The sequence below is a fragment of the Anser cygnoides genome, chromosome 1, assembly GCF_040182565.1.
Source record: "Anser cygnoides isolate HZ-2024a breed goose chromosome 1, Taihu_goose_T2T_genome, whole genome shotgun sequence".
NCBI lineage: Eukaryota > Metazoa > Chordata > Aves > Anseriformes > Anatidae > Anser > Anser cygnoides.
The window spans coordinates 116,448,284-116,463,099 of record NC_089873.1 but is presented as its reverse complement, the minus strand read 5'-3'; the positions used below and the strand labels follow the sequence as shown (position 1 = coordinate 116,463,099).

The window sequence follows — 14,816 nt, the reverse complement described above, 5'->3', positions numbered from 1 at the left end:
GATTTATGACTTACCATTATGTTTCATCTGCTTTACAGTATGATATGTGTATATGTGCTATATAGTTCTGTATTCCAGTATGTAAAAGGTATACACTCACTTCTCTTTGTACGCAGTCCATGCCTTATGGTATATAGTGTTGTACATCCAGTATCTTAATGTGTGCTGGATGTGTCAGTAGGTAGCGTATACCACTCACTAAACAATAAGTTAACTGCATTATCTGGTGTATGTATGTATTTTACATGTGTTCTTTGTGAGCTCAATGTGCAGTGTGTGTTTGCAGCAAAGGCTTTTGATCAAAAGTCTCCTGTGGCAGTACCTGGGAAAGTTCCATTTGCAGCCTTTAACTCTGAGATTCTTTAGACCTTGAGATTTGCACCTGCAGCAGTGCTCATGTTAACATTTCAGTCAAGAAATTCCATGCAGACTGTAGAGGATTTGCCAAATTATGGTGGAATCTAACACTGATGGAGAGAAGTGATGTCCTGTAATAATTAAACCGGTGCCTCCAGACTTTAATGCATTTAAAAAAGAGACCTGCAACATGGTCTGAAAGCTCTCATTCCTCTAACAATAATGTTTGAGTTGTCTGCTACTTTGTCCAAGCTCTTTCTTTTAGCCAGTGTGAAATGTTTATAGATTAGTTTAATTCGGCCTTTTTGCCTCTCCTCATCAGTAGTGACAACTTTCTAAAGAATTTTTTGACAAAACATAGAAGTATTCAAACAAGAAAAAAATATTCTATTAGATTACAAAAATAATTCTAATCCTTGCAATGTGCCTTACAAGGAGTTCAAGCCCTGAATCTGCATGCTAAATCCTAATTTGGTCACCTACACCTGAGCAGAATGCACCATGTTTGTAGAGAGCTTATCAGTACCAGAAAAACTGAAATAACAGTGGAAATATTATTCTTGCTTCAAGTTTTGCTTCTGTTTCTGAAGGCAGAAGGAAGAAAGAAAATAAATCATCTTAAAGGATAATACAGTGAGTCAGATCCATCCAGTGATATCTTTTGTATATGGAGAGGGTGATTTTTGCAGAGCAATGATTTGTTGGTAGAGGATGAAAGGCAAATTCTATGCTGGTTTTATTAGCTCCAGTGAGACTTTGTTCCAGCAGAGAGTAAATGTGCTGAAATAGACAGGTCCTGTGGCAGAAAAGGATATTCTTCTTGAGAAAGTGTTCCTCAGCAGATTTAGCTGGATATAGTAACAAGAGAAAATTCTGTCTGTGCCAGTTGAACTCATCTAATGCTTCTCTTCGATAAGATGCATCACAAAGACCTTTTTTATGGGTCAGTGGAACAGATAAGCTCATGGGCATCTGGTGAGAATTTGAAAGAAGGCTGAAGGATTTGGAAGAGCTTTTTGTCCATGGATTATAAACTGTGACTTAAATTGTTTTTTTCTAATTACACCTAATATCCATTAGAATATCAGACAAGAACATAATCACATATTGAAAGTACTCCGCTACTGTTTAAACGGAATCAAAACGTATTTCTGTCAATAATGGTCTTTCTTCCTGAGTTGCCAGTCCTTATTTTACTGTAGACTACATTTTTTACTGCAGAAATTATTTCCACTAGTGGAGGTACAGGGAATCTTATACTTCGCCTGAGAACTACAGTACATAATTATGGTCAAAAAATGTGTACTGTCCATATTCTTGAAAGCCAGATATTGTACACCTTGTTTTCATAGCTATTCATTATGCAAATCCCAGCTTTCCAATTCATTATTGCCTTCAGCACTCATTATCTAATCATCTTTGCACACTACACACTGAATGAACAGAAGCATATTTCAAAGCACAGCATAAAAATCTCCTAATACTTCTAGTTGAATAAACTTACATGACTGCCTTCAACAGATCTATAAATGCCTTACTAAAGACTTAGCAAGTGAGTGGTAGTGGCTTCTGACAAAATCAGAATTAGTTGCGAATTGTATGCTTGTAATGCAAATATACCCTTATCAACTCAACTTTGATTGATTCATCTGATAGAAGAACAAAATATTATAAATTTAAATTATAACTAAAAAATATTTTCTTATCAGATTTTTCTGTGTATGAACCATTTAATAGTCTTTCTTTTAACATAGGAATGCAGTATGAAAACATCCTACATTCATATTTATATATCATTGTAAAATGTTTCTGTGTCATATTCAGAGAAGATTTTTGAATTGTTACCTAGAAATAGACTTGCATTCAGTGATAAAATAATAGCTGACTTTGTGCGTATTTCAAAATTTTCAAGGGAGACAACTTGACTTTGGCAATAGATATTTAACATGTAATTTTTCATATCCTTTTTAGGCTCCAAAGAAGCACTTGCAAAATGGAATTATCCGTGGATACCAGATAGGTTATCGGGAGTACAGTGCAGGAGGCAATTTCCAGTTTAACATCATCAGTATTGATACCACAGGGGACAGTGAAGTTTATACACTGAATAACCTGAAAAAATTCACCCAATATGGCATGGTAGTCCAGGCCTGTAACCGGGCTGGAATAGGACCTTCTTCTCAGGAAATCATCACCACGACTCTTGAGGATGGTAGGTCCTTGATAAACAGCTATTGTGGGTCACATGCTTTCTTTATTTCTTTTTCCCTTGTTACATTTGCTGTTTGATTAGTGATTATTGTAGAGTGGATAGCAGAAGACCAGACTTCATAGATGTTAGACACAGAAGACAGCTGGATGGGAAGAGGTTAGCCAATGAGCATGTACAATTGTCATTGCAAGTGATGCAGAATGTATTGATGGATTATATCACAGTGTGGATAATATTGACTAGCTTTCATTAAGAAGCTTATTGCTCTGACGTTTTCATATTTGCAAATTTTGTGACCTCATTGTAGCTTCAAAGTGCACTTTGAGATACTAAGAAGTATAACTCAGAAAGTTAAAGTGATACTGTTAATTTTGTTGGCTTTGTTTTCAAATTAGTCTGCTGTGAAAACAGGAGCTCTTGTATTACATCTTGTCAACCTAAGAAGAGATATGTGTTTTTTTCAAGGATATCCAAACTAATGAGAGAAAAATCATCATTTCAGACAAAATGCAAACTGTCTAATCTAAGGAACAATTCAGTGGTTTTTTTTGTTTGTTTATTTGTTTGTTTTGTGTTTGGTTTTTTTTTTTCAAACTATGTAAAATTCACTCCTCAAACAATGAGAGGGAGTCCTCTAGTGGAAAAAGAGAATGATACTTTATCCAAAAAGAGACACAATATTTTAGAGGAGTATAAAAGAAAACTCTACATAATCCTAAAAGATAGTGTAGGTGAGGTTTTCAGCTACTGTATGTTAATGTCAGTGTAATGAATTAAGTGCCGTCTAGGAATCTGTCTTTTTACATGTGGGAAATGGAGCAGCACACATCTGTTCTTGACAGCTATAGATTTTGAGGCATATACTTCATGGAAAGCTGGAGTTTTCCATTTACTCTGAACATTTCCAAGCCCAGACAGATCACCACAAGATATCGGAAGACAGTATACACACACATACATATATTTTGTATTATGGCATGTAGTATTTTTTGCTAGAATCTGAATTTCCTTCAGAATCTGGCATGCATATTTACTTTTATTGGTGTCTTTTTTTTGCTTTTTTTTTTTTTTTAATGTCCTCATTCAGTTTCAGGTCACTCTCAAAATTAAAAATGAGCTATAAGCACCAAAAACTAATACTGCAGTTATTGCTCTGATGCTAAATGACCAACAGGAAATGCCTTATGTTTCACTGACTTTTTCCACTTTTTCTAAATGTCAGTGAAAGTATTTTATGAACATTTTTCATGGTATTTTTTTCTAGAATTGGCCACTTTTCCCCTGCACTGATTTTAGGAGATTAGAATTGTTCAGAAAGATGGCAATATGGACACAAAATTCCAAAAATAAGTTTAAATAGTTTACAGAATATATTCTGCATATTTCAGCTTTAGGACCCATTTCAACAGACATGACAAAGAAACCATTAAAAGACTAGTCAGCTAGTGGGAAAGAGTACATCAAAAGTAATTCCAGGAAAATCAGCTGTACTTGCAGAAACATGGGGATTGTAGCAAGAATAAAGGCCTTGCATTTTTAACCATGTGTAACTGCTAGTTAAATAATGGGTGGAAGGATAGCAATGCAAATTCAAAGTGTAGCTGAAGGGGATTCTGCTGATAACAGTGAAGAGTGCTCTTTTATATAGATTTCTACTAAAAGGCGTACATGAATGTGGTAAACATTGAGTTGTGTTCATCAAATTAAAAATGATGAATATCTTATTCCAGTGCCCAGTTGTCCTCCAGGGAATGTGCAAGCCACTGCAACATCACCAGAAACAATTTCTATTTCTTGGTCAACACTGGCAAAAGAAACACTGAATGGGATTCTGCAAGGATTCAGAGTTATCTACTGGGCCAATCTCTTGGATGGAGGTAAGAGAATTCAAACTGTCACCGAGTAACAAGTCATATATAGCATTTGTATCACTTATTCTCTGTTGTGAAGGCATTGTACTTATTTTTCTCTTTGGTTTAGAGAAAGCTTCATATACCCATGAAGGAAGCCATCTTCTGTAGAGCTTTAACATGGTAGGGGACATTGCAAAGCTGACTAGAGAGGTCTTTGAGGAAGGCTTCCACCATGAGGTTGCAACAGTCCATAGACCCGCCAAAGTACCCAAAATGACTCAAGCAAATTTCATCAGTTACATAGCTCAGAAAGTCTTTCCTAAAGAATGACGATAGAAAGCTAGAACACACTTACCTAATCCTGTATTGTATTTTAGCTTTTTTTGAGTAGCTAGTTGGCAATTGGTTATTGCTTTTTTTTTTTTTTTTTTCCAGAATGTATTTAATCTCTGCAGTGAGGGTAAAAGAAGAAGGAAAAAAAAAAAAAAAAGAAGAAAAGATTTTGGGAAAAGGCTTGTTATTTTCATATTAGCCTCTCCTGTTGTGCTTATATTTTGTACTATCAGCAAAATTCCTAGGGAAATAGAGTTCTGATCTGAGAATGAGGGAAATGACCAAAGGATATCCGAGATACCTTAATAATCTGCCATATCTGCCATTTATCACATTATGATAATTCTATATGTGGTCCTTTCTTGTATATTAAGAAGTAGTAGGTTTGAGATGCACACGCCTTTATTCTTTTTTGCCCTGCTGAATTTTCACAGTTCTAGGGCAATGAGCTGTCTCCCTTCTTTTGTATGCATCAATCAGGATCATAGTTTACTGTAATATACAATTGTCCTGTAAATTCTGGCCTCTGTTGGTATGGCAAAGGTAACCTGGATTGGAAAAATTACCCCGAGGCCTTTTGTTACTGCTGGTAATGCCAGAGTCGAAAATATTTGGGAATAATCCACTAGATTCCTTTGTATATTTAAACATAAAGATAAAAAATATATTAGAAGCGTGCAAACAATGTAGACATGACTGATATAAAACTCACTTTTTCAGTGATGCCTGCAGTATTTGGAACAGATCTTATGTGAATAATATCAGTGCACATCTAAGCTCCTACGTGACGTCTTACAACATGATGAAGAAAGATGATGTTCATGCAATGTTTTTTTCAGCTTTATTTTCTGCCTGAAATATGTTCCAAGCTTTTTTGCTGTATGGGTTGTAGTTCTTAGCCTGTTGCAAAAACAAATCATATGAAGTGCATCATCTTTCTGCAAATAAATCTGGTTTTACTGTGCTTAAATCTATTGTTAGCTGGTATTACTGCCATCAAGTGCTTTGCAGAAGTACTTGATACATATTTTGAAACAGAGGCTTTTTTTGTTTGTTGTTTCGTATAAGAAAAGTCATTTCTTAAAAATGGAAACACTATGAAAATAGCTTTCTCATTTTTTGCATTAGATAATATATAATATTTTAATATATAATAATTTAACATATGCAATTTAATATATAATAATTCAGTAACATTTAATTTATAATAATCTCTTCTTGTTATCTGTTCTTTATAAAAAAAATCTTATAATTTGTGGAAATGTTCAGTTCTATTATCTGTATTTTTAAAATTTGAAACATTTTGAAACTGAAAACTGGATCTTCTTTGAACTGTAAGAAGTCAGAACACAAAGGAATTTATTTTAATTGATTATAATTCATTGCTATTTTGTAAAAATGAAACATTACTTCTCTGATATGATTTTCAATCCTCAAGATTTTTACAGTAGGTACCAATAGCTGGGAAAAGACTGACCTAGCAAATAATTCAAATTCCTTTTTATTCTACAGAGCTAGGAGAAATAAAGAATGTCACCACCACACAGCCATCACTGGAGCTTGATGGTCTGGAAAAATATACCAACTACAGCATACAGGTGTTGGCTTTCACACGAGCTGGAGATGGAGTGAGAAGTGAACAAATTTTCACCCGCACTAAAGAAGATGGTAAGGAGTAAAACATTTTCCATTCCCACTTCCACAAGATGCTTGTATGCCTCAGGCTTTCAAAATAGTGCAAATATTCTATAGAAACAGCCAGAGTGATATTTCTGTCTGAAGGTTTTGAGTTGGGAGTGTGCAGAGAGCAGTCTGCACCCACAACTTTTAAAACAATCACAGTGTTTCCAAGACTCCAGTTCAGGTTAGCTAGAAGTTTGTAGATAATTCTAATGATGTGAACAGGTTTGTCTCTATTTTTGTCTTGAAATACTTCAGGATTTTATATGAGAATTTTGAGAGTTTTTGAGTTGATTTATTCAAAATGATTGAAAATGGGGAAAGTGGAAAGACTATTCTGGGACTTTCTTGTATAACTAATATACATCTAAGACTTTCTTCAGTATAACAAAAATTTCCTCCAAACACCTCTTCTTTCAAAAGTAAAATCTTCTGCCATTCTTCATAGACAAGAGCATAGAAACGAATGTTGAAAATTTATGAAATTCTTACTGGGAAAAAAAAAAAGTTTCATAAGCTCTTTCCTATAACTTTAGCTATGGAAATATGGAAATCAGTTCAGGTTGCCTCAGTGGGATGCTACATACTAAGCTATTTCTCAAGAACCAGAATTTCAAATTCAGGTTGTGTTTTCTCCCTAGCCCAATTAAATGCCTGGAAGAAGAAGAAAACAAACAAACAAAACCAAACAAACAAACAAAAAAAACATGAGAATGCCCAAATACTTCAGTAAAAACTTTAGAAAATCTGGGTCCTATTACATAAGAATTTCTTGGCAGAAATAAACATTCACACAGTCCTAGCAATGAAGTTACTTCACTAATATCAGATTGGAAAATTCTCCAATTACAACATTTTTTTCAAGGAAATTAGTCAATAGATTTTTCATTGTTACTCATCCAGTTTACTGGTCATTCATGAACATAAAAATATATTTTACTTTTTTTTTTTATAAATTGCTTTTAATAAGATCTACAAAAGTGCCTAAGGGAGTAAATTCAGTGATTAACTGACTTGGTGAATGTTATGATTTTTTTCCAATTAAGTATTAAGGGATTCATTCTAAAATTTACATTCATTGGAAAGCTGTAGATGTAGTTGTATCCAGGGGGTTTAATGCAAATCAAAATTGAACTTCTAAACGTTTTTCTCACATTATCACATTACTTATTTGCTCCTTGTTCTATTTTCATGTACTTAATAATTTCCACTACTTTGATCAAAGTTGTATTAACAGCAAAAACAGTCAGTCAATGTCTTATAGCTGAGAAATGTGAGGAAATTTAGGTATATAACAATGTTGGTTAATGTGTGTCTACTTCCAGCACTCACTAGATGTAGGTATCACTGAGATCCTGAACCAACTTGTAGTAATGGCTCTGTATAAAGCTGTGTTGAGATACTGCAGCTAGTCTGAAACTGCAAAGGACATCAAATGATCAGCCATAGACTTGTGTATCTTAAACCTGGAGCCCACCCTAAAGTCCTTTAACTAACTTGGTGCACAGGAGTCTTGTTTCAGGTGTCCTTGAAACACATGACGATTGGAGGTAGATGGTGTTATCCCAAAGAAAAATCTAAAAAATAATTAAAAAAAAAAAAAAAGATAAAATATGGAGAATTGTACAATCACCTGCTGCATTTTCAAGTTACTTTTTTTTTTTTTCTATTTCTTCAGCAGATCCCAGCAGGCAACTTTTCCCTAAATGTTCTCCGAATACAAAAGCTCTCACCCCAGAGCCTTGGGACTGGAACTTAAGCCATAGGCAAACATGGGGATTGCCCCACACTGCTCCAGAAGCTCAGGGGCAGGCTGTTCTCAGGGAGACACAAACCATGTTAGAGCCTCCCTGCAGTCAGCAAGAATGTGCTTGCTTTTCTACACCTTTGAGCAACATTGCAGCCTGTGTCTTTATGTGTTAAATTGGCCTGATGGTCCTGCTGCCTTATGTCAAATCGGCCAGCCAATCCAATGCTGGGATAACGTATTTCCTGAAATCCTCAAAAAACCCAACCGCAGAGACAACTCCTGGGTCAACACTATGACACATATGCAAAGCAAGTCATAAGGTCTATCTGTGAAGGCCGTGCACTGGTTCCTCTCAAGTTAAAAATGTGGTGCTACCAAAACTTGCCTGGGTGCAGACAACACTTTGTCTCTGTGTGAGGTTCCTTTGGCTTCTGGGATTGAACAGATGGCAGAAGTGGAGCCTGCAGCACCTCTGTCTCTTACCTGGGACAACAGATGAATGTTGTAATGCTCCTGAAAGTTTCCTGACACGTGACCAAGACCATCCACTTGCTCTAAAGAGGATCAGATATATTGCAGTCATTGCTGATGTTTACTAAACTTTTCTCTAAAGCTTGCAGTGCTGGGGACTCCATAGCCTCCTAAATATTCTGTATCAGTTGGGGATGCACCATAATGCAATCTCCTTTGCTGCAAAGTGGTTGGGTACTTCCCTCTGCCCTTCTGGCCAGGGATGCCAATGGAAAACTACCTGCTTTATAACAGTATTTCTTATTGGAAGTGTTTCTGTGTCCATTGCTCCCTCTCCCTGTCACATACACCATTCCATCTGCACTGATCTGTCACCAGTTCAAAACAGTTCTGAAACACCATTTCTGAAGCCCCCCCCCCCCGCTTTTTTTTTTCATTTTTCTTAATCCTCTTCTGCATAGTTTGCTTCTCCCTAATTCCAGGTGGCTCTTTTGCTCTCTCTCTTTCTGAGATCAGACAGGCCCTGAGATCTGGGAGGCACATAGTCCCTGCCTGTGTCTGGCTGCTGTGCAACAGCTCATCTCTCATTTTTAATCCTTCTGGCAACGAAGCCAGTAGTTCAGCAGTAATTCACCCTGAGGCAGTGTGACTAACCTTTTCAGATATTTTGTGATGCCTCACAGTGGTTCCACTCATCAAATCTTTTGTCCAGAAAAAGTAAACTGAAAGGTGTTGCCAGAAAGTGCAATGATTTCATGTTTTGCTTCAGCTTCACAATTTTTTAAGAGCAATAAAGGTCCAGTATGAAAAATGTATAAAGGGCTGCCATTAAAAATAAGGTCAAGCCCAAATCCCACATCTAAATATCCTTTAGGCTATGGAAGTTAACTGGGAAAAGAGCATTCAAATTGCCAAAGTATATGCATCTAACAGGTGCCTCAGTCCTCAGGAAGAGCAGGCATTTCTTCTGTAATATTCTGTGAAAAAAAGAGGCTCCTGTGGAGGATTATTCCATAGGCCTAATTTCAGTAGACCTAAAAGATCCTGCTCTAAAATTAGTTTTCAGTAGCCTCTCATCATGAGGAATATAAGTAACTGAAATCTTAACATAACTTAGATATGGAAACCTTGTAGTTCTGCTCCCAGACCTCTTCTAGTTAAAAGTATGACACAAGATATTCCACCCTCCTCTAATAAAATTTTGTTAATCTGAGACATTTTTGGGTAGTTTCCAAGCCCTCTGCATCATTATTACTATGAGGCCATCTCACACCATTGATTTCTTTTCCTTTTTTCATTTCCTTTATATTAGGGGAAACTTTTCATTGTAAAATCGATGGTGCAGCATGTTCCCTTGCCACTGTTGAAAGGCAGATCATAGCCTCCTGTTACTTCCCTGCTGGTGTTCGGCTTAGAGACATCAGCCCAAAATTTCTTTAGCAGGCCCAAAATCTCCAATGTGGCAAAATAAGCATGTCCCGGGGAGTAAAGCAGTCAGCCTGGGTAAAATTAATTTAATGCTTCGATTTTATATAACATTTGATACTGATTTTAGACACCAGAGGTCAGACACCACTGCTGATCTGCTTACAAAATGGGAATAGTTGCAGCAAATAGTAGGAAAGGAGCTTTCTTCTAAATGTGATCATATTTGGGCTTTTTTTTTTTTTTTTTTTTATCCCCATTAGCCTTCTGAGGAAGAAACTGCTTTTCTAAAAGTCCCTTTTGGCAGAAAAATAAGTGAAGTGGAAATGTCCAACTTTTAAGAACTGATTTTGGTTTTGTCACTTTGCACAGAGTTTCTAATAAGCTGGTTCTCTTCTTCATCTGAGGACTTTTTTTCTAAATCATTGAAAATTGAAATAGTTCTTCAAATTCTCTTCCTCTCAGTGTTCAAAGTATGGTCTCAAAAACTACCCCACTTGGTAGTGATGGGTGTGACAAATTCCCTCTGGTTCTGCACTGCGAATGAAGTATTGTGAAACTGTATTTGAGCGAATGAATTTGTTTCCCATACAAGCTGGACACATCAGCCAACAGCTTGGCTGGCAGGAGCACTTCTGATTTTGTACGGAAGGGAGTAGTGGAGGACATGGCCTCCAGAGCCCCATCCCAAGGAAAACTTCCTGCAGTTGGCAATTTTTCCTGGCACAGCTGCTTTTGATTTACTGCCTGGTAGAGGTTTATGTGATGCAGGAGGATGCATGTTTCCTTTTTACATCAGTTTCTTTTCAGAGATTGCATATCATATCTATCTGTTTTATTTTCAGAGATCTCTGACTTTATCTTATTGACTAACAAAAGAAAGTACAAAACAATAAGTGATCCCCTTGTCAACTGGCAGAATTTGGTGGGAATGGTCTAATTAATAGAAGCCAGTTTAGAGGGAATGAGGGATGGACAGCATCTGTGAACGTATTTTAGCTACTATATATATAAATTGCAGGTGGAATATTTATACAAACATAGACACTACTGGAAAAGGTCTGGATTTTATTTTGTTTTGTTTTTCATAAATGTAACATTGCATAGGATGGTCTTGTGTGGTACAAAACCTTTTAAGGTGCAGGGTTTGGTTTTCTGATATATTGGTGATATCACTCTTAAAAGCAGAGCATTTAGTGCAGTTGCCTCCCTGCTGTGCAGTACTGTGAAGAAAAATGGTGATAATCTCACTGCTTATGAAAAGGGGAATGAGAAAGTTCCTGGAGCTCCTCCCCATTATCCCACACATCTAAATACACTGTTCCCTGGACTAGTTGTATAATTGCTTTTCTCTGCATTTGCATTTCAGTTGCAGTGTCAAGAATACAAAGTGTTCTCCTCCACATGAAAGCTGTATGCTATTTCTATGTCTCTCAAAGCCTTGTTAGCTGGAGAATGAGAATTTAAAATCTTTGATTTTAAATTTGCCAAATCTGCTCTGGAAGAAGGAAAAGTCAGCTAAAAGCAGTTCTCAGTGCTCAGCCCCGTTTTTTCTCCAGCTTCTTATCACTGTTTTACCCCTGGTGACAAAAGGAAAAAGAATCTTGTATAGAACACATTTAGCTTGTCTTTTCTGCGATCTATGGGAATTAGTATTCTAAACAAAGACCTGTGTGGAGCTCAGTGAGACAGCCCAGGTCTCTTACTACCGAGGTCTCAGTATGGCTGAGCAAAGCTACAGGGTGCAATGAGAGAAAATGTTTTGTTAGCATAGAAATATGTTTTTTTTCTCACCAAGGAAAGGTAGGCACCACATTCCCCCAGCACAACTTCTTCAGATTTGAAAGGAAACCATGTTTAGTAACAAATGTTTCAGCCAGTGCTGCGTTAGCTCATAATAGTCTTGTTTAGGTCAAGGGAATGACGATGAACAATGACTTTATCCTCTGGACTGAGGACAGAGGTGGTCTGTAAGACATCAAATGAAAGCCTGCAGAATTCTTGCCAATGAAATATAAATGCTTCCTCACATGCTTTCATTTCCACATGTGCAACATAGCAAACAAAGGTACTGCAACAAAAAGAAGAGTAATAAAGGAATATTTGGAATAATTTCGGCAGCACTGCCAAAACTGTTACCCAGTTCCAGTCCCTGCACCAAAAAGGTGGAAAGGGTCCTCAGATTAGAAAAGGTTCAGAAATTTCACTATATGGCTTCTTGAATTCTTTCTAGCCTCCCTTTCTGCTAGTCTGTATACCAAACAGAAATACTGTCCAATGACAAGTAATATCTTCCACATGTGTCCATTGACTGGAAAATGCTAGATGAATACTGAGTTAATCCCTCAACAGCTGACATCCACGACCAATTACCATCAGAACCTGTCCCTATAGATCACACCCTAATTTAACAATAAATTACTTTAACCTCATACGTCTATTTGCAGTGATTTCCAGAAAACATTACTAACCGTAAAGGAATCCTCCAGAGGGTTAAGTAATTACCCTGGAGAGCTAGCTTTCACTCTTCAGCAGCAGGAGCAAATAGCATTTCTAATGAACTGGGTATAAATAACAAGTTGAATGCTGTCAAGCATCAATATTTACTCTGCATTGTATAGAACTGCTAACTGAATTAGCCCCTTTGCAGCAAGGGGCTGGGTTTGCATGCAACTATAATCATGACATTCTCACTTGATGCCTTATTAGCTGTTTCAACACATTATAAATAGAAAATGCATATTCAGAAACGTTGCACTGACTGGTGCTTATCCATCAGTTTTCTTGCATCTTCTACTAGTACCTGTACAGACATAAAATTGAAGGTTTCGTTATATGATTTTTACAGTCTGAAATAGTTAGCTACATAGCTAAGCAAAGTTAGGTCCCAGACAGTCTGACTTCTCTTTATAAGCAAATTTTTGTACCAGTGTAATATCTATTTATTTAAATGAGGTAGAACAAAGATTAAGGACCACCTATAAAGATGAGCTTGCTGGACAATGTTTTGTCTATCTGTAGTACACAATCAATGTTCTCAGTTAGTGTAGAGAAAGTTGATCAAGCTCTGGAATTTTTATTTTACTGGAAATTCTAATGTTCTGCTTGTTTTATTTGAAATTTAACAAAAATATGAAATTCCTTATGACCCAAAATGTCTGCAGAGAAGAGAATCCATCAAAATGTTTCATTTTGTCTTTAATACCACATGTAATAATTTCCATGCAACATACCTATTTTAATACTTTACCATAAATATTCCGCACATGCAATACTAAAATATCTTCCAAATTGTTATGATTGTAAATCTATTTTAAAATATTCTCTTGTTCAGATTTTTTTTTTTCTGGGAAACTTTATTTTACCCTTCCTATTTGGTTTAAGTATAAGCTTATATGTATGTGTAACTTCATGGGTATTCTAGCATGCAGGAATTTTGTTCACATACAGGAGCAACTGCAAAGTTAGAGAATATTATACAGCATAACATAAGCTTGAAAAATAATATATGCTCATGAATTTAAAGTCCTTCTCAAAGTGCAAGTGTGCAAAGAGTTAGGATTATGTACCAAGAATTTAACATTTCCTAGTTTAAGTATTTTCCAGTTTCAGAGAACTGTTTTTTCTTTCTGTCAGTTTTCAATAACTTATAAAGATAGCTACTACTAATAGCAAAATAAATATGTGCTCACATACTGCAGTGTTAGATACAGGTCTGAGCTGTTGAGGGCAAGGCTAGGGGAAGGAGACTGTGAGGCCATATGGCTGCTCTCACATTATGCTACTGGGTGTACCTGGGTCACATCAGGCAGTGCTAATTGCACAGGACTACAGCTCGTTTGCTCTCCACTTCATTAAATTCACAGCTCTACTGTGTATAGCCATTAAGCTGTTCACATGCCTATTATTTATACAGCATATAATCATTTGGCATGAGTCATTCCTTCAAAATTGAGCTAACGTTTACAGTATTATGTTGTTTGGCGATTTTCACTGGCCACAGCTGATACAGTTTCATGTATGCAGGATGGGGATGATGCTACACAGAAGTTTAACTGTCAGTGGCAGCTTCTTCTTTGGGGCCCTCTGAAGCAGAGGCTTTCCCCTCCTTCTAAAGGAGAGGCTTTCTCCTCCTACAGATAGGGGAATAACCCTTCAAACCCTCTCCTCCGGTATGGGCAGTGTGGAGGCTGCTTCTTAGTGCAGGGTGTCCCCCTCAGTCCAGAGGGGCAGGGTTACCAAAGCAGCATACTTCTCCGGCCCTCTCTAACACAGCTTTTTCCTCCAGTTCCAGGTCCTCCTGCTGGTGTCAAAGCAGCTGCATCTTCAGCCTCCACTGTCTTTGTGTCCTGGCTCCCTCCCCTCAAGCTCAATGGCATCATCCGGAAATACACCGTATTCTGCTCACACCCCTATCCCACGGTAAGTCCCACAGCACAGCCACAGAAAGGCTGCACAGATTTGCAGAGCTAAAACTGTATTTGCAGATGTTCAGTGCTTGATATTTTCTTTGTCACTTACTTTCTTGCTATTTGTTTTTGTTGAGTTTGGTGGTGCTTGTTTTGTTTTGTTTTGTTTGTTGTTGTTGTTTCCTCTAAGAGTAAAGGGGGATTCTGGGGCTGAGAAGTTGGTTTATTTTTTCCCACCTATCAAACTTTTACAGTACTTAAAAGATATTGCAGAGTGCTGACTTACAAAATGTTTCCTACACAGGATCAGCTGCAAGCTTTGTAGA

General features: G+C 36.9%; 1 protein-coding gene across 3 annotated transcripts in view; it reads left to right on the top strand.

Moving 5' to 3' along the window:
* Positions 1-14,816, top strand: part of DSCAM (DS cell adhesion molecule) — a 475,409-nt gene that overhangs the window by 379,551 nt on the left and 81,042 nt on the right. For all 3 annotated transcript variants that reach the window (XR_007165989.2, XR_007165990.2, XM_048071347.2), the window contains exons 17-20: positions 2,329-2,569; positions 4,300-4,446; positions 6,268-6,423; positions 14,370-14,503. Coding sequence is in view for 1 of the 3 variants with exons in the window: in XM_048071347.2 (XP_047927304.1) it covers positions 2,329-2,569; positions 4,300-4,446; positions 6,268-6,423; positions 14,370-14,503 (678 nt within the window). In the remaining 2 variants the exon portion in view is untranslated. The remainder of the gene's footprint in view (positions 1-2,328; positions 2,570-4,299; positions 4,447-6,267; positions 6,424-14,369; positions 14,504-14,816) is intronic.